Consider the following 27,878-nt stretch of genomic DNA (forward strand, 5'->3'; position numbering starts at 1 on the left):
CCAGGTAAGGCAGTCAATGATTTAAACCAGGAACGGGTGCCTGACAAAGTGGGCCAGCCTTCCAGAACAAAATAGATGGTGTTCTTTCTCTTGAGGTGTTTCTAAAGTAAATCACTTCACCTTTTAAGTTGGCACATATCACAAGAACTCTTAAAACCATCCCTATGAATGGACATGAAGACAAATCACAATACAAATGATGCAAAGCCATTCTTCAGAAATCTAGAAGAGTCAAAAATATTTTTTACTGTTTTGTCTTTTAGAATTAAACTGGTAAAATTCAGTGGATTGGGGTATCATATTTTAAATAGATAAACTATTCAAATCATCTTATGCTGGGAACAGCTGGGCTTGCTGTTTTCTTTCCTTTTATGCTTTTTTTAAGACCATTGGCAAGAACAATCTGTAGGCTCTTGGATTGAATAGCTGACCCAGGTTGAATTACTGGTGCAATATAATTGCACAGTTCGTCTCTGTAGTCCGACCTCCCTGCAGCATTTGCAGAATCTTGCGTATGTGTTGATGTTGTAGTTGTAAATGCTCGCAGACGGGCACTTGCCATCACATGAAACAATGTTCACCTGGTAATAAACATGAAAAATAATCAGGCAATTGAAGCAGCTAGGAAATAAAGTTAGGAGTTCTCCAGAAAGTCCAAAGACATTAGGTACCCAAATCCAATGGCACGGCAATATAAAATTTGGAGGTGTTCCCTCTAGCCCCTTATGAAATCCCCTTCTGTCCGAGCAAGAAACTGGAGTACCTTGCCCAGATAGGTCTCCATTTTAATCTTTCTGAGTTTAATGATGACTTTCCTGCCAATTTCAGTAACAGCAGTTTCTAGCTATTAACAGACACAAAGAACAATTTCAGTTTTGAGTTTTAAAGTATTCATAACAACCTTGGCTTGAGCAGAGCACCAAATGTTCTGTCCACAACTCCCTACAGTATTAATTTCAGCAATACACCGAAGCAGTGTTGCTATACTGGTATCAGTAAGGAGGAATACAAAGAATCAATCCTTTGGAAAGCCAAGGGGAATTATTACTAATGATACCAAGACTGTAATACAGACTGAAACAGAAACAGTCATATAAATGATTTTTTTTTTCAAGTTTAATAGTCAGGATTTGCATTTCTGTTCAATGAGACACCGAGACTAAATTTCCTGGCTGCTCAACAGTTTACTCTACAAAACGTACTCTCAGAGTCATTTTAGAGGTTACAGCTGTTTCCCTATACTCTTACAGCTTTTCCAGGCACTCTGACACTTCACACAAGATGTCTGTTTGCACCCGTGCTGCTGCTCACACTGCCTTACTGCCCAGCAGGACATTGCTGGTGTCCCTCTACAGTAAATCCTTCGCTAGACACACACAGATAGTGTCTCATTCTTCCTACACATTTCACAGCATGCTTGTGCTGCTGTCTGAAAAAAAAACCCTTCAGGATCCAAGATTCCTTTCTTTGTGAAGTTGGCATTTAAATACTTTCCCTAGACAGATGAAAAACTAAACATATCTGCAGCCGTTTTAACTGTAATAAATATATCACTGGCAAGATTCCGTTATATCGAAGTTAATTTGCATATAACAATTGCATTATAGGGTGAACAGAGACCTTGGATTTCCACTAAATCAACGCGCCTAAATGCAGACAGAAGTAGAAGTGACATCCCCCTTTTTCTTACTATTTCAGAAAATGATTGCTGAGAATTAAGGGAAACATTTAAACCAGTTATCTACTTACTGGTGTGTTACTTCTGCAGTCATTCTTGCGGATAGTCATCCTAACAGTCACCTTTTTACAGAATTTTCCGTCTTCCTTACCTGCAAAATGGGCATTGATTGAAAAATATCAACTCAAAATTCTAAACATTTCAGACAAGAACGTTCTTGAACATTTTATGGGCTCAAGAGACACAAAGACCCAATACATCATTGCACATAGAAAACTTCAGCAAAGTGACATTAGCTATACATTGCATCACTTGTGAAACTATTCATTTTGTGCATTAAAGTACCTTTACATTTTATATAAGGATATATCTTTATATAAGGAGACTTAAAGTCTCCTTATATCTTCAATAAGTTATAAAAGGTTCATGCTTCACTCAGAAGCCTTTTAAGAGTAAGTCCACTGTTTTAAAAAAAATTTTGTAAAATTGATCAACAAATCCTGTGAGAAGGCTTGTTAATAATGCATAAAATGCATTTTCTGCAAAATGACTGTAACAAACTTTGATACCAATTGCATTATAGTGGTATGGACAAAGTTTAAAATGAACACTTAGCAGCAGAAACTGATGAAGAATAGGAGCTTTAAATTTCTGTATGTTTTGATTAAATAAGAAAAAAAACACCAGTGAAAAAATTAAATGTTTTATTTCGATTTTCATTAGCATTATTTCCACGATTTTTCTCACAGAAGTATGTACAAAGTATATGGATGAAATAAAGATACAAAAAAACCCTCATGAAATGAAATGAGGAGTTAAACTTAATTTAAGAAGGGAATCTTGAGCATGTGAAGAAAAGCAAAGTAGTTCAGTATAAAGTTCAGTTGTTAGAGATCGGAAAGCACAATATCTTCTTTCGATGATCCTCTCTATACTGAAGAAACCACATCACATTGCAGATCTGTAACAGAAATGAACAGTCCATTCCATTATAACAGCTTCCAGTCTCACAGCAGATGTTACACACCATGATGCAGTCACACATGACCCTCCACTTAAGAGTTGCATTTTCTTTCAGCCAAGAAATCCAAAGATGTTGACAAAAAGTGAGTACCGTTAGCTCCAGAAAAGCAAGGGCAATGAAAGACTCATTGGTTTGACCAATACTGAACCATGACAGATGTTCATTACATCTTGACATGCACCATCCAGTTCCCTGCTCTAATCACTGTCAAACCAGGTAATCCTGCTTCTCAGAAATATTTTTGGTGCTCGTGGTTTTTTTTTAAATATATAAGCCTGCTACTGTTCCTAGACATAGCAGATGTTTCTAGAATGTGAAAGAAAGGACAGCAATGCATCTTGGAAGCAAATAAAAATCTACAATCAGAAATGGCTGGCTACTGCTCGACGATCATTGAATTACATTCACTTAAGGAAAAGTAAATAGAGAAATGAAAAAAAAAATTGTTTTTGAAAATAGAACCACTCACCATTATTTCATGTTTCATGTAGTCCTATTCATGTCCTTTCTCCTTTTACATTATACATGGTGTGTAGGATGGAGAACTCAGTGCAGCTGTGACTATGATTTCATCCAGGCTATAGTGGAAGTACATCATACTTCACACAGAAATAAATATATCATGTATTTCCATGCATGTAAATGTCCAGTGGGTTTTTATGAGCTCTACAGTATAGTATACATTTCCATGAACAACCTCACAAAACATGTGAGCATCTTACATGTGTCGCGTTATGAGATTCTTTTTCAAAGTCTGTATGGTCAAAAAATCCTTGCTTGGTTTTTAGGTTGACTCACAACACCATTGTCATTTAAAGTGATGCCAAATGTGAAAGAGTAACACAGATTTCAGTGTAGTACCTCCTACAGTCACGAGTGTAATGTAAGGAAGGATGTATCACTCAGTGACGTACAAATTACAGTCAACATAATTCATTTTACAAAAATATAGAGATGTTTTCATAAAATAAATGCCAAAACAATTGCATTCAAGCTACCATTCAAAAAATTAACATGCTCTATTAAAAAGAACAAATCCCCAATTTTCATGGAGTAAACACAGGCTTGCTATTTTGAGCATACTGTCCTAACTACGGATGGGAAAGAAATGATCTGCTTCTACTGGATGTGCCACTGGAAGCAAAACTATGTGATACATCATATGTGAAAATGTTGCTCACATAACAAGCTTTAACAAGCAAAACCATTAGTCTCTATGTTCTACAGCACTGTAAACATAATGGAATTAGCTTACATTTTTAAACACAGCCATTTTACACATGCAGCAGACTAAAGACTACACGAGTGCTTACTACCGACAGTACATTGTTGGCTGACAACAATGCACCGCCCACAAAGTGCAGAATGAAAACCGAAACAAAACCAAAATGTGAGTCACTGAACCACGAGCAGTTATACTACACTGCAGCTTTTGGCGTCATTGGGTAACGTGAGGCCTGATGCTCCTATCAGGGAGTACATTGTTGGAAATCAACAATGATGCTGTTTGGGTTGGTCATACTTATTTCCAGGAAAATGTACCTGTGTTACAGCCAGCGTAGGCTGTAGGAGTGACTGGGCTAACAGGGAACGGGAGGAGCACTGACACTGAAGAACCTGGTAAGAATATTACATGTTGAACAGAGCACATGTTACAGAGGATTCCCTATCAGTATGAAACATTTTGGAGTTACTAGATTTCAGCATATTTGAGGGAACAATTCAAGCTTAAAATGTCTGTATGATATAGGATCACAGGTTGGAAGGGACCTCTGGAGGTCACCTGTTCCCACCTCCCAGCTCAAGCAGGGATCAGTGGCTCAGGACCATATCCAGGTTTTACTTGCATTGCTAATCCTGATGTCAAAACCAGGAAGAATCTGCTCTACATTGATTTAACTAAGACAACCTGGTACCCTAAATTTAAGTTGTCCTTTGTGGCTACAAGAAAGAAATAGCGTAATTTCCTCTGAGCAGTATTTGTAAAAACTCCCTGGGTTTTGGTAGAACTCCTGGGACTCAATTTTCAAATACCAATCAAAACTGAAAGCAAAAATCACAGTAGCTTTTAATGGCAAAGAACTTCAAAAGAAAACAAAACCCCAATAACCCTTCTCATAAAACGACTCACACAATTACAGTTGACTACAGCTGTCATGCAAGATTTGTTTGGAGTCAGAATGAACTACATGACTCAGAGGTACTACGTTGTCTATAAACAGGTGTGAAATCAAAACTGTATTAATCTACTTGTAAATGCATCTTGGAAGTCACTGGATTTTTCAAGGTTTAAATTTTACTTTGTGATACATGCCTCAATACTTTTGTCTTACTTACTTAAGAGGGTGGTTATGATCTTTCTTTAAGTATAGTAGCAAGATATGCATTGCTGAAAAGTAGATTAATGGACTTTATCTTAAATTGTTTGTTCAGAAGCTGGCTTATATGGCTGCTAAGCCATTGAAGGGTAATGTCAGATAATCAAAAACTAATCACAAGGACCCTATGGAAAATCAGCTACAGAACTAGGATAAGTGCTTGAAACACAGGTCCATCAGAGTGAAAAAACACGAAGAGATATTACCATTCCCTTACAGTAATCAGGACCAGGAAAAAAGCACATAAATCTTCCACAGTTTCAGTACACTTTGTACTACAAAACATAGTACATAATGAATTAACACCAAAAGATACCTCCCAGTTGGCAACATATATCCATCCCACTGCAGTAACTGTGCACGTGGTACCACATCTGGTAGTTATGTTTGTTCAAGCCCCATCCCACCCAGCAGGAAATACCTGCACTTTTCTCCAGCTCTCTCCCACGCTTTATCTCCTACTATCTTTAGCTTTTAGGTCACTATTCCAGCCACTTATGCAAATGAAGTGAGATTTCTGCACCTTTTTAAAGATAGTATCATACTACCCAGTATAAAATCTCCTTTTCAATTGCTTATAACATTGTCAACTTCAAGTATTTGAGCTTAAATTCTTCAGGTTAGGTGTCTGCCTCAGGCTAAATTCTTCATGAAATTCGCAAAAATGTTTCAGCTATGTATCAGTGTAAGAAAAAATATACTTAGCTCTTGATTTATATTAAGAATTAGCATATTTTGAACGTATTCTGTAGAGAATTTTTTCTTTCCACAGAACTTTCATTAGCTCTCATAGGTGTCAAAATATATCTTGGTAATCAAGTAAGGGGGGATTTTTTAATTGTAAGTTCTTTCAAAAGATTTTGTCTGAAAGCTTCTGAACTATGTCTATTAATGGAACCTCAAACTATAGTACAATCAGTTAATCACTCACAGCATTAACTTACAAACTGCATAGATCAGTCTTCATTTTTACCAAATGAAGATATGAATGTAGATGGAGCATGTTTTAAGGTGCCTTTCAAAACACAGTACCTTTTATTATACTAAATACAGTAACTAATACTTTGAGGAGTTTTACATGAAATAAAAATCCATATCAAATATAAATTCAAATGCCAAAATACTCAAGGCAGCAGTTCTGGTGACTTGGCCAGCCACAATCACTATCAGTGGAGTAAACTCTTCAATGTTAAACTACTTTCTTCTGATGTAACTCCACTAGTTTCAGTGGTATTCACATGAGTAGGACTAGGAAAAGCACGGCCTTTGAGACAAGTGAATCAAGCTTTCATGCAGAAAGAATCAACCTTATTTCTAAGGTAACAATAAATCAGACAGAGTTGTGAGGCAGGAAGTGTCATTAATCACTTACATGTTTTGCAGCATCCTTCTAAGAACGGCACGACATAGCCTCCAACCTGACCAAGACAGAAATAAAGAGGAAAAAACTTGATTTTTTCAAACATTCATTCCCATATATCTGCACTATTAGAAGGACCTTCCAGACAAAGCTCTGCAATGTTATTCACGTAAATGCAGCACTCCAGTGATGTACATCAAGCAATGAAAAAAAATTTTTTTTCCTTCTTTTTCTTTCTTTTTAGTGATGGAATTTTTCCTTCCTTTCCCAAGTTTGGCCATTTTTGGCCCTGTTTTTCACAACATTCTGATCTTGTTTTTCACAAGACTCAGGGCCTATGCTTTTGTCTTATGGGCCAGGTGGTCCAACAGCAAGAATTCTTTTCCCAAGCTTGATCTTGTTTTCCCAGACTGCGATCCGGTTTACTGCAGTCCAGTTTTTCACAAGACTCAGAGCCCGTTGTTTTGTCGTCTGGACCAGGTGGTCTTTCAGCAATGCATACCTTACAAACGTCTATTCCGTTGAGTAAGAACACCACTGACAGACTGATACCCCAGAGAGTACCACCAGATAGTCTGGCTTCTTTGTGCTGATACATGTGATCTAGGCAAGGACAATTAATGAGTAAAAAACCACTTTTTCAAGGATAAACATCCTTGAAAATCTGTAAGCTAATTTAGTTTGTATTTTTCATTTTACAGTAGTGAGCATAACGATACCTTCTGAGCATGCGTAGTAATTAAGTGACCATAAAGTGTGTATAAACTGTAAAGCAAAACAACGAGGTGTGCTAGCTTTGTGGAATTTCCACCTAGCACCCCTTTCTCCACAGATTTAAAATATATAAATATCTCAGCTCTGTGTGTACAATTGGCTTGTTGCACACCAGGTACAGGACCCAGCTTGTGGTACAACACTGGTTTATGGATGAAGGTTCGGCTGTAAGTGATCTAACTTGACTGTTTTAACACAAGTGTCTATTAAGTGGTTGTCACTGAATGCCACTACCCATCACCAGCTATCAAAATGCCGCATTTGGAGTGGGAATAACTGTGTTAAGTCTGACTCCATCATGTGTTACTTAGAGTAAACCCCTGACTTCTGATAGAGGCCATATTGACAATCACAAAAATCTGATTCTGAATTCAAAGGAGGAAGAAATCTCATCTAAATGAGAAGCCATCCACTCCCCATAGTGGAGATTCATGTCTGTCTTCAGCGCTGTAGCATGAAGCAGTCCCCAGAGTACTGTGGGAAGAATAACTGCAGCTTTTTAAAAAGCTCTTTCAGGATTACTTGAAGGAGAGTTCATCTCAAGCCATGATGAGCTGTCTCTCTGCCTTAACTTTTTTAGTTTGCCTAGAAGAGTAAAAAGCCTTTCACCAGCTATCTAACTGAGACTCTCTGAAGAACCAATCTGTTGTTATCTGTGAGGAAGACCTACAGCCACCCAGCTGCCTTTAGGACTGTTCCCTGCTTGCGTACCAACATTCATTAAGGAAAGTATCCTCCCATCCGCATGGAAATGTAGAAGTACAGACAGCAATATGAGATTGCTCCCTGCAAACATTTCCTGGCATTTTGTCTAATCTCATTTTGCAAATTCAAACAGAGCTTTTGCTTCTGCTGCAAAATTAGTCCATGAAACCTTCCTGATACTCATGCAATCTTTCCTTTTCTTCAATGTTTTTGACCATTGTGATGAAACAAATTGCTATATACAGAGAATCAGTTAGAAAGGAGAAATGCAACCCAGAAACGCATGCAAATTCACAGTTGTATGAAGACTAGTTTGATATTACAAGCCTCTATGAAAAAAAATATATTTCTGAGCTAAGAAGAGGTCTCTCCAGCTGCGTAACTGGGCAGTCTGGTGGCACACTACACATGTATAGATAGCGCTTTTCACCTTCAAATATCTGGGCAGATATGCAGGCATTGCAAGAATTTATAATTTCTCCCTTCTTGAGGTAAAAACCTTTTCATGCAAACATAAATCATAGCTGGAATGCAAACAACGTATTGAACACTGACCTTCACACATTCAGTTTCATTAAAGGGTGGGCAGCCAACTGAAGAGGAAACCAGAACTGGTCCTATTGCTGTTTTAGTGCATTCATATCTGATGCAGTTTGAAATCCAAACAGTACCAGGCTGTTAAAAATTTTAAAACGGAAGCTTTATTCAGCAACTGACTAAGAACAGCACTGTAAGTATTTATAATACAGTTCCATTGTATGTGATCTTGTCTGAATCAAAAGTAATACTTATAGCAAAATATAATTTAGATGCACGTTAAAGTTTTGTTTAAGTACAGAAGTTAAAAATCCACTAAATATAAAGTGGGTTCTAAAATTGTCGAGTTGATGGTATTTCTCCAATATGTCAAATCCCCTTAATCTCTGTAGACAGCGATGTGATTGACTCCCCAAGAAATTAACGTTGTGTACATGCAAACTGTTCCTAGAATTTGGCCAAATAAAGCTGCTCTTTGCACATTTTATATGGCAATGTGTGTACAGTATCTCATAATTTTTTTTTTGTTTACTTCTAAATATTTTGAGGGAATAAGATATGCATAAACTTACCTTAAAATTGGAAACTGTGCCATTACTGAAAGTGTGGAAACAAGACAAATTCTTGCAGCTACCACAGCAAGTTGTTAAATCTTTTGGAGGCTGATAGACTTGGTTCTGCCAAAATCAAATAGATTATTCCTTGTATAAGGCCATCTTGCAGCTCGACATTTTACTACTGCAATGGGCAGATTTTTTTTCAGGTATCTGATTTTCGGGACAGTTTTTAAATAACTTTCAAAACTGCACAGCTTACGTTCATACACACTACACATACGAAGATTTCATAAAATACCTTTGATCTTAATTGAAGTAAATGGGGAGAAGTTCCAACTCTGAGAGAATGAACAGGTCTTTACCATTTTCAAATGTAAGTCTGACAGCTTACTTCAAGAACCACTGAAATTTTGACTTTTCACACATTAGACATCAAGTCATAATTAGAAAAAATTATATATTATTCCCATGGTAGTGTATCATACCTTGTAAAAAGACACGGTATCATTTGCTTATTTTATAAAGCTGTTTTCACCACATCTAGAATTCTTCTGTTTATAATAACTAATTTTCCTAATTCTTACTGAGATAGCATCTGCCAGTAATTTGTACCATTTTGCACATAATGCAGCTAAAGCTATACAGGGATGCAAGGTGGCAAGTATGCTATATATATTAGTTTATGCAAGATTTATATGAGGGAGAACACAGTGAAGGCAGTGAGACTTCATAAACTTCTATCAGAAGTGCAGTAGCACATCATTAGAGGGAGATCTCATAGTTACTCCTTCCATTTTGTTCCTATGACTGTAATCTACTCAACAAAACGTAATTAGGACCACCATTCAAAATATACATGGCTAAAATTCTGAGTTTCTTACAGCTTTGCACTTGGCAGTACAGTCTATTGAAGACATGTTTATTCGGTAGTATTTAGTGGAGGGATCAATCACATTTGTACAATAAGAAATATGGCAAATGCCATCTTCACTGTGTTCCACAATTGTCTGTCCAGGAAGAAGCACACCTCGCTCATTACTCAGGCAAACTTTGTCTCTCACTACAAGAAAACACAAAAACAAGCAGCATAGTCAGGACAATCAGCTTGTTATCAAAACTCTGTTAAAAAAAAAAAGTTTCAAACACTAGAACAGGAACAGAAAAAGCTATTCTAGCTCTAAGAATTACGGGTCAGATTTTCAAATATAAACTTTTAACAGTAGTCTACAGCTTCACTACGATTGCCAAATTATTTCAAATATAAATATGCATGAAATCTAAATAAGTATATAATATTTTATTAGCTGCACCATGAAAGTGACAGTGCAGGCTTCTTCAACTGATTTTTTTTTTTTTTATAAGTCTACTTCAAGATAAGAAATATACTTAAGGAATGTCTATTTCTCCCCACTGATAATTGAGGCCACAGAGGATAATTAGCTCAGAAGTATAAATATTTGTTGTAGAAATCTAGGCAAGGACAATCCCAACTCTATTGGCCAACTGGGTGCCCCACACGCATTATTTTTCCTTGAGTTTTTCCAGATGCTATTAGGCATCTTCTAAGATGAATTTGCATGGGCTGAATGCTGTCCTTGATCCTGTAAAGCACATCAGCATGCATACAAGCTCCTGAGTAGTCCCATAATGGGTTAGAGGGGCTTTTCTTTATGTAGACATTGCGTGTTTCATTTCTTGCTGGAGTCCTTATGCCAGCCCAGCAAAATGCAGACTGCTTAGTCAACACCACTCAAATTTCCCAAAAATCTGTCTCCTATTTTCCTGCACAGTCCTCCTGCTGCAGGAACTAACAGAATACAAGGACAGGCCATAATCAACCCAAATATTTAGTTAGGCGTCCTATTTTCTTGCCTTTTCTTACACTATCTGTGAATTATGTCAGTCAATTCTTTCCTCCTCAGTACCACGTTCAAAGTGAACATTGGATTTATAATACCTAATTTACCTTCGCACCTGAAAGAGTATTTCTTTGAATTAAATTCTTTTCTGACTTACCACATTTGTACTTAACACAGTTACAGATATTTTCTGTACTGTTCTGAAACTGTTCATCTATCTGAAGTTTCTGCCCCTAAGTGTATAAAAGCAGAAAAAGAGAGAAGTAAAACAACAGCGTTTTCTTATCTGTATGTTTTCTTATCTTTTAAACACCTTTCCTTCAGGATTTGAGTAGCATTATCTCTTGCCGCTAGAAACCTATTTTGAATCCACTTTCATCACTCACAAGGACATTTAATTTAGTAACGATAACCAAATGGGATATATTTATTTATTTATTTATTTATTACACCTGAAAAACAGGAATGGTTGTTGGTGTCAGTACAGCAGACATTTAGGACAGAAAAGACTAAGGCAGGCCAACAACAAAATGCAATGGCTTGCCTTTGTACAAAATCTCCATGCAGTGTGGAGTGTATTCTTTCACAGAATAATTTAACAGATATAAATAGCATGGCAATTGCACAGATGTACTTTTTAATTTTGCTGTTTATTGTTTATACGTCCGCATATTAAGATTCTTCTCATAGTTTTCTGCAAGTCCTCATTCCTTATGCCCAAGTTTCTTCATCTACAAAATGAAAGTACTAACAACAGCCTCACTTACAAAGCATTTTGAATTTCCTCTGTAAAAAGTGAGTACTATTTCTAGTTCCTTCCTAGGACTACAAATTACAATTTTTATAAATTATTCCCATTGCAATATTATTTTTGGGATAAAATAATGACAAGCAAAATCAAAGCCTACCTAGTACTGACTGAAAGCCTAACCTAGCGATGCTAATAAGTATTTTTGTGATGCACAAGTCACAATGAAATACAGTTTAAAAGTTCTGCTTAGTCAGCAGTCTGAGTGCATGATGTATGTTAATGTATTTACTGTAACAAAAAATATTAATAAAACATTGATGCTTTAAAGCATTTAATTCTCACACTTTAAAAACAAAATTTTATTGTCAGGTGCAAGAAAGCAGTTCTGTTCTACAAATACTTCAGGGCAGGATATGGTCATAAGAAAACTCCATAAATATCAATGCTATACAGCCATTATATTCTGCAAGATATTTAAACTCAACTGGCTTCTTAAAAATGGATATATCTTTCTGTAAAGTAATTAAACAAAAAGAATGACATGGCATTTAATATTTCACTGATAAAACTATTAGTAAGATACGGATAAATAGATATATTAAGAAATTAAAAGAATACTGACAAAGATGATGAATTTCATACCAGTTTGCACTGAGGTTTGGGGATTGCTTCACAGGCACATTCTAAAACAAAATAAGAGAATACAAACAATAGTTTAGAAAGTTACATGCTACTTGCCTAAAAAAGAGCAAAGACAACAGAAAGTCCAAGTTTACAAGTTATCACTGAAGATATTCTGCTGGTTTTTGAAATATACCCATCTGGGGAGTCCAGAATTATGTTTGATTTCTGTTCCATCCTGAAAACTAATACCAGCTTCTATCACCACCTTTACTTGTCACAACAATTTACATGATTACCAACTGCACTCTACCTGAACACATTTAAAGAAATGATCATTCCAGCCGCTCGCATCCTTGCGGTGATGACAATCATTACAATAAATATAAAGTAATGGAGAATCGTGTTTAAGGCATCACAAAGATGTATGATACACTACCGTCTTTGTAAACTGTCAAATTCCTGACCTGTGAACTTAACCTTTTTGTTCTTTAGCCATAAATATTTTACTGACTATGGTGGGCTGACCCTGGCTGGATGCCAGGTACCCACCAAAGATGCTCTATCACTCACCTCCTCAGCTTGACAGGGGAGAGATAATATAACAAAAGGCTCATAGGTTGAGAAAAGGACAGGGAGAGATCACTCACCAATTACTATCACGGGTAAAACAGACTCAACTTGGGGAAATTAGTTTGATTTCCTACCAATCAAATCAGGGTAGGATAATGAGAAATAAAACCAAATCTCAAAACCACCTTTCCTCCACCCCTCTCTTCTTCCCAGGCTTAACTTTACTCCCAATTTGCTCGACATCCTCCCCCACAAGGGGCACAGTGGGATGGGAAATGGGGGTTGCAGTCAGTTGATCACATGTTGTCTCTGACGCTCTTTCCTCCTCAGGAGGAGGACTCCTCACAGTTTAATCCTACTCCAGCGTGGGGTCCCCCCCCATGGGAGACAGTCCTCTGAACATCTCCAACGTAAATCCTTCCTATGGGCCACAGTTCTTCACAAACTTCTCCAGCCTGGGTCCCCACAGGGTCAAAAATCCTGCCAGAAAACCTGCTCCGGTGTGGGCTCCTCTCTCCATAGGGCCACAGGTTGTGCCAAGAGCCTGCTCCAGTGTGGACTTCCCGTGGAGTTACGGCCTCCTTTGGGCATCCATCTGCTCTGGCATGAGGTCCTCCACAGGCTGCAGGTGGAGATCTGCTCCACTGTTAACCTCCATGGACTGCAGGCGCACAGCCTGCCTCACCATGGTCTTCACGACAGGCTGCAGGGGAATCTCTGCTCCAGTATCTGCAGCACCTCCTCCTCCTCCTTCTTCACTGACCCTGGTGTCTGCAGGGCTGTTTCTCTCACCTATTCTCAGTCCTTTCTCTGGCTGCAGTTGCTGTCACACAGCAACTCTTCCACCTTCTTAAATGCGTTATCATAGAGGTGCTACCACCATCGCTGATGGGCTCGGCCTTGGCCAGACATGGGTCCATCTTAGAGCCGGCCGGCGTTGGCTCTGTCAGACATGGGGGAAGCTTCTAGCAGCTTCTCACAGAAGCCATGCCTGTAGCCCCCTGCTACCAAAACCTTCCCATGCAAACCCATTACACTCTTACAAAATTTTCAAGTTAAGTCAGCCAGAACAGGCAAATTCTACTGTATGCTATCACCCTTGAGAAGTAATAAACAGTAATAAACAAATCAGGCACATCAACAAGTTCTGTGCCATGAGATGATTTTTCTGTATCATTTGTTCATGAGTGGATCACAATGCTATAGCTGGCTGAAACCACACTTAAACTCAAAAGGCCAAAGTTCTTGCCAGTGTCTTATTGTGTAAGGCAACTGAAATGAAAATCAGTCATTTTACCACATGTCCGAAAGGGGCAGCACTTCTCTGGGCTCCATACCTCCACCAAAGACATGCCAAGCATACATTTGAATTCAGGACAACGATGTATTTCACAAACTAAAATTAAAGAAAAGAAAGTCCAATAAACACAAGGTTGTCATATTTTGATGAACACAAATATGAATCAGGAGATAGTATATTATTTACTCATAATAAATACCTTTAGAAAACACCTTACTTGAAAAGACTAATAATCAAAATTCAATCATTAGCCATCAGGTAATAGTAGTATGAAGTACAACTACTCTAGGTAAATATTTAGAACAGTTTTAAATGTTCATGATTTGGGGCCTGGAATTACTCATTTGTCTCCATGACACAGATATTCACATAATGCTTCAGGCACATGAAGTTTTAAAAGTAAAGATTATTTGTTCAGGACTACAGACGATAGCTTGCTTATATGCACAAGTGGAGCTGCATCTCTAATCCACCATTTTTGTCACTGAAGATCCACACTACAAAATTTGACATGTTCTCTATTACTTAAAATATCAAAATCAAGTCAAACTTACTACACTGGTACGTAGGGCAACACCTCTCTGTAGTGTTGCCATCCACAACAAGAACTTCTCCTTCTTGACACTTGGGTATTTGATCAGAGCAAGCCCTGCAAGCTGGAGAAAACAATGATTTAAATCTAAAACATAGGAAGAAATCTTACTACTTCCTAGGAAACGTACCCCTAAGTTTGTCACAGATGCATATGAAAGATAACAGAGATACTGTCCATTCATTCCTTACAGTACGTATACGAGAGGCTAATTTTCAGTGCAGCTTGCCTTTTCTTTGTCCTCTGCTATAAAAAAATGAATACATTGTTTGTGAGTCAGATCACAGGAAACAGGATTTTCTCTCCCTTTCTGTTACGAAAAACTTTGCTAGATTTTCTCTGTTACCAAGTCACCCTCTTGTTTTCCTCTGCCTGAATTACAGCATCTTTGATGCCCAATAAAGGGCATCTCTTGTGATCCCAGTGTTATCCTCCCACTTGAACACATATGAAAACCCCAACAGGTACTTTTTGAGTATCAAAAAAGATACAAAAGAATGCTGTGTGGACAGTGAGAAGAGCCGATCACCCACATCGCTAATACATAATTGAAGTGACCCCCTGATTCTGGTAATAACAGAAGTGGAATTCAAGTTTTCCCTTAACACTCAAATTTTTGCACATGGAAGATCTAATCAAGACAACCCGACCTTCGATTCACAGATATCTATGTGCAAAAATAGAGTAAATTCAGTAGGACCTCATTATCGTTAATATCATACAGAAAAGAACTGTATGGTAACATCAGAACTCCTACACTGATGCCAGAAGTGCAATTTTATTATTGAATTAAGTTGTTAAAGGCCAACCCCCCTCTCCCCTCCCAAACGGAACAAATCTGCATAGTACTCTCGTATGGGATATTAACTATTGAATAAGATGGACCACAGCTGACACAACAGGATATAGGGAGCAAGAGTATATATAAACTGCAGTCGTCTTTCAGATAAATTATTCATGCAGTTCACACACTGTACATGGACAGTCCCTCAAAAGCCCTCAACTCACTCATCCACAGACTCCACCATCACTCCTCTACACGACCCAAGAACACTACCCAGTTGCACGAAGCTGTTTATTGCCATTTCTTGTTTTGTAAACTTAATGTCCATTTTTTTTAACCACTTTCAAGCCTTACTGTCTTGGGAGAGCTAAATTACAAGAAGCCTTAATTGGCAAGATAATGGTACACGTTACTGCATACGCCAAAACACTTTTAGTCTCAACCAGCCAGGATACCATACCACATATATAGGAAATGCAGCAGGTACTCTCCACCCGAGCAGCAATTAGTGTTTGATCATCTCGACAGCTTGGCATCTGCTCCATTGGTTCACATTTTGCTGGATCACATTCTGAAAAAAGTACAACAGATGTATTTCTTTATACGAAGTATAGCATTCCTCCTTTGTCACGCTATATCCCTAAGAAATGGCAGTGCAGAGCAGACAAATACTACAAGACACTTTAGAAAAAACTTTTACCTTTTATCACAAGAGAGCAAAGACACATTCTTGCCTGATTGCTAAACACGACCCCATCATTACATCTGCTCAAATCAGGGCACAAACCAACCCTGAGCTTTTAGATGAAAGAGAATTTTGTAAGTGGCCGCACTAACAATGATGTCTACACTAACTAACTTTTTGCTTCTAAGTTGATCTATTTAATTGATTAGATGAATGTCTTTTACAGGGTGAACTTTTTTACCTTTTCAAAGAAACCTACCGCAAACGTAGTCGGGACAACAGGATTCTTCACTGTAGTAAGTGACCAGCTTTTCCAAGCCACTACACTCAGGGATTAGGGGTTCACAGAGGCTCTGATTACAAACTGTTACATAAAGGGAGAGAAAAAAAAAAACACCTTCTAAACTATCTTACACATTTATAAGTCGAGCTGAGCAGTGGCAAGCAGTATTTGCAGTTTGATTCCCCAAATCTCCAAATAACAACATGCATAGGAAAACCACAAGAAACTAGCAAAAAACCTGAGGCAATTCAGAAGCACCTGGAATTTGCAACACTCTCCATGGAAGCAAAGTTAAACTAACATTAAGTCCTTATGAGAATGTGAAAAAAAAAAAATATCCTGTGGAAAACTCACTGCAACATCATCCCAGGTGATTAAAATGTGAAAACTGCTTACAATTTCTTTTTGAAGATGGACTTGCTAAGCTAAATAAGGCTTAAAAGAAAAGCTTTTATATACTTTTTTACTGCTTACTTTGTAAATTAGATAAACAATCATCTAATCTTTTTTTTCTCAGAATTAGTTATATCATTTATTTGTATCTGGATATGAAAAATAAATCAGTAGCCTGTACAGCTGAGAGAAACATAATTCATATCTAAATAAACACAGTGCTATTTCAGTCCTTATAACCCTTGTCCCCTCTCTCTACATCTACCCCAAACCTGCTGGATATTGAGCCAAATAGTACTAAGTTTCTACCGTTTTCTGCATAATCTGTAAATTCGAATTGAAGTAATTTCCATTCACTTCAAAAGTAGGATGTGTAACAGGAAAACAAACCACAGAGAAAGGATATCTTCATATTCCAGTGGGCAGTATTCATAAACATTAAGGAATACTTACTACAGATCTTCTGAGGACAACATGTCTGATCACCAGGAACAAGCAAGGCCACTTCTGCAAATCGCTGACAGTCTAAATTGTGGGTATCTGAACAGTTGTACTCCACTGGAATAATGGTCTCACTGTCAACACATTTTTGCATACAGCATCCGCTCAAAGAAGCTTTCCAGACCTCACCTACTGCATGAGGTGCTCCTGAGCTGTCTGTACAAGCTACATCAGGACAACAGAAAAAAGAAGTAATTCCTTTTTAGTTCAAATTTTGACCAACATTTTCTTCCACAGTGAGTGTGGATCTATGACATACAAAAATCCCAGGGTTTTGAAGGCATCACCTATCCCTCTCACCCCACAAAAAAGTGAAAGAGGAGGCAGTCTGAGACTGAGTTCGTAAGGGAAAGCAAGACACTCAATACCCTCCAGAGGATCAGGACCTCCGGTGTGTTTTGTGTCTCCACTGCAAGGCTAGTCACTTATAATCCAAATCCAATCCTTTGTTTTTAAAGTAGTGATCTGAAAAGAAGTTACTTTTGTGTTTCACACACAGCAGAACTATTATTAATTTACAGTGCTTCATGTAGTATGATTTATAATAAACTGCAGCTTTAAGATGTTGTTACTGTTAAGTATTGGTCCACAATTTGGTGTGCTGAATGAAAATAAATACCAATGCTGGCAGAAAAAACATAGGACATATCCACATATTATTCAAAATGTGTAATTAACTGTTGCTGCATGTCTTTTGAATGCCATTTAGTATCAATAGGTTGGACCCCTAGCAAAGGGCTAGACACAATGAGGCCAAGACTAACATATTTAGAATACTAGAACGCATAAACATAAGCAAAAACTTCAATTTTGAAGAGCATCCTCCAGCTGAGAGAAGGTGAGCAAAATTGTATGTCATAAGGACATTCCCTGCTTGCTCACCTGTACAGTTAATGTTTACTGAATAGCTAGAGTCTTCAACTGAATCATATATGCAGAACCCACAAGACATCAGACCAGAACTCAACTTATTACTAATGAAGTATCTGACCATCAACTTGCAGGTAATAAAGAAGAAAATCACATCCAAATATACCACATTTTTCTTCAGGAATACAGACAGCAGTGTGAGCTCGGTGCAGGATGGTCCCTCCAGCACAGACACAGCCTTCTGTCAACACTGAGCAGGAGTCTGAGTCCAGAGATGCAACCTCATTATTCTGACAACTATCTGGAACCTCACAGGCAGCTATACAAGCCTGATAGGAGAAGTTCTCAGAGCAGGGGAAGGCTAGGAAGGAAATAAACAAATCACTCATTCTGAAGTTGTAATCACATGAGGCAGTACCTAAGAGAAGACATTATTGTCTTCTTGTCAAACTCCCATGCTTGTCAATTCAGTAGGATCTACCACCCTAAAAGAGCGATACAGATCAGTTACCTTCTACATGAGAAATTCAAACAAAAGGAAGTTGTGAGCACTTTTACTTTTCCTCTTGTAGTAACATTTTCAGCAGGCTTCAGTTTGCATTTTAGCAACAGACATATCAAATTGTGCAACAGTGTGGACACAAAATAATTTAAACTTCAAAAACATTTGCAAATACTGCACAGGTTAATAACACAGTGCTCTGAATCATTCTAAACTTTTCACAGTGGCTAAAGAAAATGCAGTAATTACTAAAGGGCAGAGCTTTATCAATTATGAAATTTTATATAAAGGCAAATTTCAGCATTGTTTTATGTGGAATGATAAAGAATTGGATTAATTCATTACTATATTTAATAGATATCCACAGTAATTACTCTCATGTGTGTGTGTGATTTTTAAGTCAAAGAACACAGTTACATTTAACATTCTTTATACTGGTAATGAAAAATTCATTGTCACTTTATGGGTGCACGCAGAAACAGACCAAAAAAGCATCTCATTTTGATTTAACTTTTGCTGCTGAAAACTTTACATGATCTTTCATTGGTTCAAAACAGAGATTAAAGCTGCATAAATACAGCAAACAGAATGACTACAAATGCCAAAAGTGTGGCTCTGTGAACTACAAAAATACATGATCCTCATGATGTAATAATACCTAGATCATACAGCAACACCATCTGGAATCGTGATAACGAGACAAAGTCCAGTTCACAAAGGGATTGTGCTCAAAAATAAAGAAGGTTCCAATTCAGACTTTAAATATTAATTGGGAGATGAGGTTAATTTTATTTAGCTCCTCACTACTAAAAATGGCCATAATGCCCCACAGGAAATATCTATTAGAGCCCTGTAAACAGAGGAACTCTGGCTTTTAAAAAATCAGTCTACAGCATATTAACAGTGACCACAAAATCCAAATGCGACTTCCCGGTTCTTCCTTGCTAGACACACACCACCAGAGGTCACTGCGGTATAAACATAAGAGAGATGTGTCCCTTCACAATGGATGGAATAGGTAACTACACTACAGATATATTTTGCGAGACCTCTTTTTAACAGTTATTTGCTAGTAAAATCCATACAAATTGAAAAATAAAAAAAAATTAAAACTGACTGTTTTTAACCTTTAGATTCCATGACTAGTATTTGCAGGGCATCACAAGACGCCTGCATGAAGCCTGTACACACGTACATTTTAAAAAAGACATTACTTAAAATTTCCATGTACAATGAGTTCTCTTAAGTCCTTCCCTTTTGAAGCTCTGAAACCACAGACCTCCCTGTTATCACTGGGCTTTTTCTGGACAATCATTGACAGCATAAAGAGATGCTGTAATCTAAATTTTCTATTTACTGATCCCATTTGGCCTTACGTTTTAGTATCTTGCTATGGAAGATGTCTTCTGCCAGGATACTCTGGCTCTCAAGTTTTACTCCTTACTTTCCATCTAATTTCAAAGGTGTTTCATTTCTCTAATCCTTTCTCCAAAGACACAGCTTTCTGCAGCAGCATCAAGCAGGTATCACCAATGCAAAGTACCGCAGAACTTTCTGTGCTTCCTCCTTTCCACAAGCAATTCTGTTGTGTTTTGGTTTCATCAGTGAAGAATGGCTAAGAGAAATGAACACTACATTGTAAGTGAGAAGATTCGTTAAGTACATCATAAGGCAGAGGTAATCTTCTGAGCAAGATTCTTTAGCTTACCTTTTCCATCTGTGAAATGGCTATAATGATCCAGAATTCCTTTTGCACACCGCTTTGAATTGTATAATTAAAAAATGCTGAATTTATTATCTCAGTAATGACTTCCAAAGTACGTGAGGACTCAGGAAGCAATGGTATTTTCAATTTAGAGTAAATCATACGTGCACATACATGCAAAATACTTACGGCAGTAATCAGAGCTCCTCCATTCTATACAAATATTAAATTTGTTGCACATTGCCACATAGGCAGCTAGCGAAATGCACGGATTTCGAATGTACTCAGTGTCTTGAACCCATATATCACAGAACAGCTCAGGTGGAACCTAACAAATTAAAAAAAAAAGAAAAAATAATCGCACCTTCATAGAGACCCTGCTAGGTAAGAAAAAGATTGACCTTTTTACATATCTGCTACAAACAACGAAGCCAAAAGTTCTTGGTTCACAGCAAGCAAGATGCCACCAGCCTTCACTGGTGTAGAAAGAGAACCTGCTAGTATTTTAAAGTCAGTCTTCCTGAATGCTGACATCCCTATAGTCTTCAGTTTCATCTCTTACAAGTGCCAAGGCAAGAACTAATACAGTTTTTCCAACAGAAGTCACAAATACTCATTGTTCCTTATTCTTCCTTACTTCTATATTTTTGTCTATTTTTGGTGGCCTCTTCAAACTCAACAATATACCAAAGGCGAAATGGTAAATGTAATCATATGAGCACAAATAAACACTTTATTTGCACGCTGCAAGTTCGTTATTTGCTTTAGGTTTGTTTTAAATGGTCTGGTCTATCCTCTCATCTCTCTAAGCTGGAACTCCCTGTCTCTAGAGCCTTTGAGACCGCAGGCTCTCAGATTACCTACTGCAGTTTGGAATTTATTAAATTACTGAACATTTAAAGATTAATTAAATTCTAAAACTATTTTATTGTACATTGCTCTACATCATATTGACACAATTGAATTAGCTGGGACTAATTTATAAAAAGGATGGTATTGTCAAAACTAACAGAGATATATTATGAATTCTGAAAGTGTTAATTGTTTATTGCAGCTCTCCTATCAAGCTGCCACACTCTTCAATTATTTTTACCTTGCAACTGTAGATAAAAGTGTGTATCTCATTCCATAGATTTAGTTACAGATAGTTTCAAATTAATGAATTATTTATTACAAAATTATATCAGAACTGCCTCTCTCAAAATGTAAGTTTCCGAAATAGTTAACATACATAAGGATGACAGCTGCTGAAGGTCTGGTTCAACACCATTCTTAAGCATTCTGAGCAGTCCATGACTGAGCAATTAGTTTCCTGATGTCTGTCTTCTCCAACATACTTTAACGTGTCAGGAACTTGCCAGCTGTCTATAAAAGTCGATGGAGCACTGCTTTTGCTTAAAACTGTCCTATTGGGTAGCATAAGGTCATTTTCCAAGCTTCTATCACAAAAACCTGTGTATTACCAGAAGAAAAAAGCCAGTTAACACTGCACAAGTAATTCTGAAGTATGTTTGAGGTGGCATATTCAATGAAGTAAATAGCTTTCAAAAAAAATTATACAACATAACACTATCACAACCCACAACAGATGCAGAAAGTGTTTGGTAGGATCAAAATACACAAAATTCAAATAAATTAAGCAAAGCAAAAGTAAAGATGCATCTATGAATGGAAATCTGTTGCATATCAAAGAGCAGTTCAGAAAGCACAGCTATGGCACACAAATTTCAACCCTCAGTTGCACAAGCACTAAAACAAAAATGTATTTTAAAAAAAGGTTACAGAGCACCTCCCTGTATAGCAACAAATGAAAACGGTAAAAATTATCAGAAAATGAAACTCTCATAAAATGCCAAGATGCTTATCTGATACTGTACTTCAGAAATACTGTACTATTCTACTTACGCTTCCGAGCAGTCTTAAACATCTATTGGCTTAAGAGCAACCATAAAAGTGCAGCTTTTGGCACTTCCAGGTATACTTATATTACCCCTCTGCAGGAAAAGACCGAAACTTTTCTGTATTCACTTCTCCGAAGGCAGCATCACATTTTGTTTCGGTTTAAACCAAGGTAGTTGGCAATTTTGAAACACTTTGGAGCAAAGGAAGCAGTGTAACACATGAAGACTGACTTTGGTCAGCACAGAACATCCAAGTATTTTAGTAGTCTCCTTTGGAAGGTCTTTTAAGAGCCAGCAGGTGCAAAAAAACCCAGAATGGTGGATCAGTTCCCATGCTTTCTTCCTAATCACAATTTGAGACTTTCGTATCACATTTCTAGAATGTTTTCTTCTGATGTCTCCACAAACTTTCATAGCAATTCTAAATCTTTACCTACACAAAAACTATTTGTGAGTTTAATCCTTTTCTAGAGAACTGGTCTTTTTTACCATTTTCCACAATTCTTGACAACAAGAGCAAGCCATTGACCATCAGTGATACAGCAATAAGCATTCAGAGAATAAACCAGCTTTTGAAACTGTAACCATTATTCAACCAAAAATGTTTCTGGTTGAACTTTTTGAGGCTGTGAGTCTATGCAACACAAACAAGAAGTACTTGGTGGTTCTGAGAGACTTCAAGGGATGGCTGTCATGTCTGGGATATCTTTTTTCAGCTCTTCTCCTATACATTGACAAGGAAATTTAACACAGCAAAACTGAGGTTTCACATTTGGCTTGGCGGGATCTGGTTGCAGCTAAAACTGACAGGCTTGCGCTCTCTTTCACCAGTTCTGCTATAAAGATGTCCGTGGTCCCCTCCCACATCCCTCATCTCCCGCACCAGCTCTTCACCAGTTGCCGTGGTTGCCTGATCGTTCCACTGTAGAAGACACTGTTGTCTCTGACAGATCCTTCCAAGGGATGCTTGTGCTACAAAACTGTAACGGTGTCTTCAGTTTTGCTATTCCCATGAAGCTGAGAAATCAGGATCTACCAATGCTGCCGTTCAGCTAGAAGACATCTAGGAAAGCTCAAATGCAAGAAGCAGACTAACACAGAAATTACAGGAGATCAGGGTAGACCAATTTACCCTGAAAAGGTGCAGTACAACCAGCTCGTTTAAAGCAAAGTCTGGTAAGTTGCACCAGACAGCACTTGCAGGCACACTTCTGCAGAGAATCCCAATCTGAGATGAATACCAGAACAATACAGCACATCCTCTGAAGAAGTTCTACTTGGAACCACCATCCACAGAAATGCGTTGTCATCTAATTAAAGCCCCTTGTAAACCAGCAACATAATGTTCCAAATTTTCCCTATGACAGTAATCAAACAGGTAAAGGCAAAAGAGACTTTCAGGATAACTTGACTCAGGCTTACTAAAAAATGCAGTCTTTACTTTCTTGTTTCTGTTTGATCTAGTTGCAATGACAACTAGCCAGAGCAAGAATGATGTCGAAAACAGAAAGTTAGGGCAAATTACAGATAACAATCCAGTTTCAAAACTGCAGTAAAATCAAACTTTCTTCCTTCGTGAGAAGCCCATTACTGCCTGCAGGACTTGGAAATGGACTGAGCTGTCACTGGTATTTGATACTGAGCTACAGGCATTTGCCCTTTCTGAAACTGGAAAGATATCCACTGTAATGATATGAACTCTGTAACCCTGGTTTCCAGATTCAATTTACAGGAGATAAATTTACAGATTCAGGTGTCACAGCAGGGATTTACATCAAGAAATACATGGGTGCAAAAGCTATAGCACCAACAGTTTATTCAAGGCTATGCTTTTTAGAAAGGAAGAAACCAGGTGAAACTATTGAGCGGATCTAACAGTGTGGAACATGATGGTTATTTAACCCACTACTAAGAAATTCCCTCTGAACTATTTCCTCCAACAGATAAACTAAGATTAGTTCTCTCAAGTTAACATTTCCTGTGAATTCTGACCTTTAGAAACTAAAAATAGCACATATCTCTTCCTATCAGATTGATATCAAACACTAAGTCTGTGTGCATTGTTTGACATTATGGACTTATGCCTGTCTGTCTTAATTGGGTTTGGTTACAGCAATCATGCCTGCGGCTTCGACAGGTTACAGCCAGAAGCAACACTATGGGTAAAAAATGATTACACGGATAGGTATCAGACATCATTCAACAGTTAACAAAATAATTTAATAGTATGTTAAACTTTGCAATGATCTGCAATAACTCTTTTGGGCCAGATGCTGCAAAAGATAGTTTATGTCATTAGGAAAATGTGCCTCCCTAGCAAAGCACCTGAATGCTTTTATTTCTTGCACTACTTTATACTTACCACACAGTCCCAAAGCTCTTGGTTCTCTGGTACTATTAAACTCAATAATCATCACGCCTGTGTCGTGAAACCACTGAATTCTGATTTTTGTTGGGGTCTCAACTGCATACTTGAAGCCTGAATCCTCCACTTTGTATCCATATTTTCTAACAGTAGGCCAAGCAAATCTTGAATTTACTGTTATCTAAAAGGCACACAGACAAGAGGTTAAACACCAGGGAGCAAGTGCTGTAGGTAGAACTAAGGTCAGATTCTCAACAGCTTAAGAATCTAACACATAACTAATTTCAAAAGAAGTCAGGCTCACCTCCATAAAGATAATATAGGTACTAAAGAGACTAACAGTTTATGTGCCTCGCTCTATGACTTACCTCATTAACTGTCCTTGTATCACAGTCTGACTCCTAGAATTTACTAGCAGTTTACTAAATTACAAAGTTGGAACAATGAATTATATGACCTATTGTCTCCTACTATAATCTTCAGCATCCGCATGAGGATGCAGCTGATTACAGAAGTAAGATGGTATCTAAAAGGCAAAGAAAAACAAACCCTCAAGATACTTACTTTTCTACTTAAACGATTGATAATAATTTGGTTTGATACATAGGTTAGATTCAACATCGCCAGGCACAAAGCAGTTGAATTTGAATTACTCTGTGGACAAAGCAAAAGTACATCAACCATAGTCAAGATATGCAAAATCTTTGTATTAGCTGCTTGTTGTTTTTAGGTAGTGAGACATTAAGGACTTTTGGGGGGTATATTTTTAAGAGAGGAATACTGCTGCTGATTGCAGTTTCAAGTCTGGACTACAAGGTTCATCTGGAGAGCATTCTTGCAATATAAACAAACAAAATATTAAAATCTCATTGTGTTTGGCAACTGTGCGGTATCACCCAATCTTAAAATTGCAACAAAAAAAGGCTTTCAGGGAAAAATATATGGTGGACTAGCTGTTCGGACACCAAAAAAAATGAACTACATATCTGAAGAAAAGCAAGAACAAGACTGGGAATGACGAATCTGTATGATATATGGACAGCAGAGAAGTAATGGATCAGAAATACATGCATACTTCCCGAGCTTCAAGGCGCTGAACAAAACAGAAAACTCTGAATACAACAGGAAAACAAATATGAAAGTCCTAAACAGATCTCCATTTTCATATTCTGGAATTAATTCCATAAGGTACTACTTGGGACCAAACCTTGTGACGGACCGCAAAATTACCTAGCTTTCACAAAAAAAGACTGGAGTTTAAAGAGTTTTGTAAAAGCTCACAAGAAATCAACTCTTCATGACATAAAGCCAATCTATACTACACGTTAGGCAGGATACCATTAAGGTTTCTCTCTTCCCTTTCCAAAACAACACGTATTGCCCCTGTCAGACACTCAGAATGCACAGGGTGGTCTAATTTATTCTGAAGATTGGTGTTTCCAGTGCAAATTTCTCCATATGAACACAGATAAAAATCATGCACTGAAATACACTGGTGGTACACTGGGGTGGTAGTTACTACATGTCAGCATTCACAAAAGTGACTAATGAATGTATATCCACTTCATCTCTCACCACCTTTGTATTTTACACATATAAGATGACATGGACCTACCTCTCACCTTCCACCTGTTTCAGAAGGAACTACGCCTATACAGTCAGGTGATAAAGTGCTATACAACCTCTAAGTGTTGTAAAGTACAAGTACAATTCATAGATACTGCACAAAGAATAATTAACCAGAACTGTGTAGTATTTACGCCCTTTCTTTTAAGATACATCTTACGAGCAGTACTGAACACCATTTGTTAGCTGATAAATGTTAGTTACCATTCTACAATCAAGAACATGGATGGTTATAGTTTCATCTTGAGTTTGACTAACAACGTAGGATGCTTCTTTGAATAAAGCCAAATGATTTCCATCATAGGTTACAATGCTCAGATCAGAGAAAATCGTGCAACGACCTAAGAAAAATATAAATAAATTAAATAGGTTTTCTAACTTACTTTAGAATTTCTGTAAATATCACAAAATATGGATATAAAAAATTTTAGAAGATGAACTCGCTTACTAGAGTTTCATATATGCAGCACAAAATTTCAGCTATATTTGATACTATTCCATCTCTAAGTGGACAGTAGAGTCAAATCCTGCATATTACAGTGGGACAACCTGCACACCTTTGCAGACAGTGATTTTCTTACAGTTCTTGCCAGCAAAGATTTGTAATTTTTACAGAACTCAAACCAGCAAAAAATATGAATGACAGAGGTTCATTCCGGATCCTTAGTTCCCTTCTAGTCTTGTTCCTAAGGCAGAAGCTTACATGGAAATTTTCCTTCTTCCCAGTCTTTTTGCTAAAGCTTTTGTGTTTCAAAGGGCTCGGAGTTCTAGTTATTTCAAACACTAGAGCATAAGCAGACATTTGCATTGCTTATCTCTGCATCCTCGTGCTGCTATTACGGACAAAATTGAATTCGCCCAATTGTAGGTAATTGATGGGAGTGACTACAGTACAGCTATGCTTCCAGAGGCCTCAAACTGTTAACAGGGCTACTTAACAGAGTCTAGGCAATCTTCTCAGGCTGAAGCAGACATAAGATGAACCAAAAAAATCCACTGACTATAGGACTAGGTGTCCTCTGATTAAACAGAAGACAAGATTGGTCTAAGTCAGACCTGGACACGTCTACTGCAGGTACCTAAAGCTGGGTAGGAGGAATAGCCTACATTAAAGGAGTATTTTGATTTCCCTAGATGTAGAACTAGAAATATAGATTGCATTAGACAATAAGCAACCTATACGATATGCATCTTCTATTTCTATGCCATGGTACAGAAGTGTCAGATCTTAGTCTTCTTAGACACACATTAAGTTGTTACCCAAATTCACTGCAAAATTACGGCATAATTATAACTTACATGCACATTCCCACCTTGGGCAGCATTTGTCACCATTCATTTGAGTAGCAAATCCTAAAACTCCACAGCTGGGTTGAGTTGCATTGTATGGGCAGTTCTGCGACTTATTAACTTGGATCAGTTGTCCATCCAAGCAAATGTGTTTTATGCACTCGTTCTCTGTGATTGGCTAAGGCATATTTAATAAAAGACATGTTACCACTCTCAATAATCTAGTATCAAAAAGTAAAGTTAGTATTACAATATTGCAGAGTA

The 27,878-nt window shown here is 37.6% G+C and overlaps 1 protein-coding gene across 1 annotated transcript in view; it reads right to left on the reverse strand.

The window, feature by feature from the left end:
• Positions 1-380: 380 nt before the first annotated feature.
• The window catches only part of OTOG (otogelin), a 99,374-nt gene continuing 71,876 nt past the window's right edge, over positions 381-27,878 (reverse strand). Inside the window, exons 34-53 of the mRNA XM_086472395.1 lie at positions 27,624-27,792; positions 26,529-26,665; positions 25,263-25,352; positions 24,696-24,879; positions 21,664-21,884; positions 20,622-20,760; positions 18,392-18,586; positions 17,308-17,520; positions 16,438-16,542; positions 15,954-16,064; positions 14,672-14,773; positions 14,115-14,213; positions 12,266-12,306; positions 11,030-11,105; positions 9,895-10,073; positions 9,029-9,133; positions 8,475-8,594; positions 6,453-6,498; positions 1,750-1,829; positions 381-581 (exon numbers count right to left, since the gene is read on the reverse strand). Coding sequence (XP_086328521.1) covers positions 381-581; positions 1,750-1,829; positions 6,453-6,498; positions 8,475-8,594; positions 9,029-9,133; positions 9,895-10,073; positions 11,030-11,105; positions 12,266-12,306; positions 14,115-14,213; positions 14,672-14,773; positions 15,954-16,064; positions 16,438-16,542; positions 17,308-17,520; positions 18,392-18,586; positions 20,622-20,760; positions 21,664-21,884; positions 24,696-24,879; positions 25,263-25,352; positions 26,529-26,665; positions 27,624-27,792 — 2,613 coding nt within the window. The remainder of the gene's footprint in view (positions 582-1,749; positions 1,830-6,452; positions 6,499-8,474; positions 8,595-9,028; positions 9,134-9,894; positions 10,074-11,029; positions 11,106-12,265; positions 12,307-14,114; positions 14,214-14,671; positions 14,774-15,953; positions 16,065-16,437; positions 16,543-17,307; positions 17,521-18,391; positions 18,587-20,621; positions 20,761-21,663; positions 21,885-24,695; positions 24,880-25,262; positions 25,353-26,528; positions 26,666-27,623; positions 27,793-27,878) is intronic.

This window comes from Leptosomus discolor, chromosome 12 (assembly GCF_034619465.1).
Source record: "Leptosomus discolor isolate bLepDis1 chromosome 12, bLepDis1.hap2, whole genome shotgun sequence".
Classification (NCBI taxonomy): Eukaryota; Metazoa; Chordata; class Aves; order Leptosomiformes; family Leptosomidae; genus Leptosomus; species Leptosomus discolor.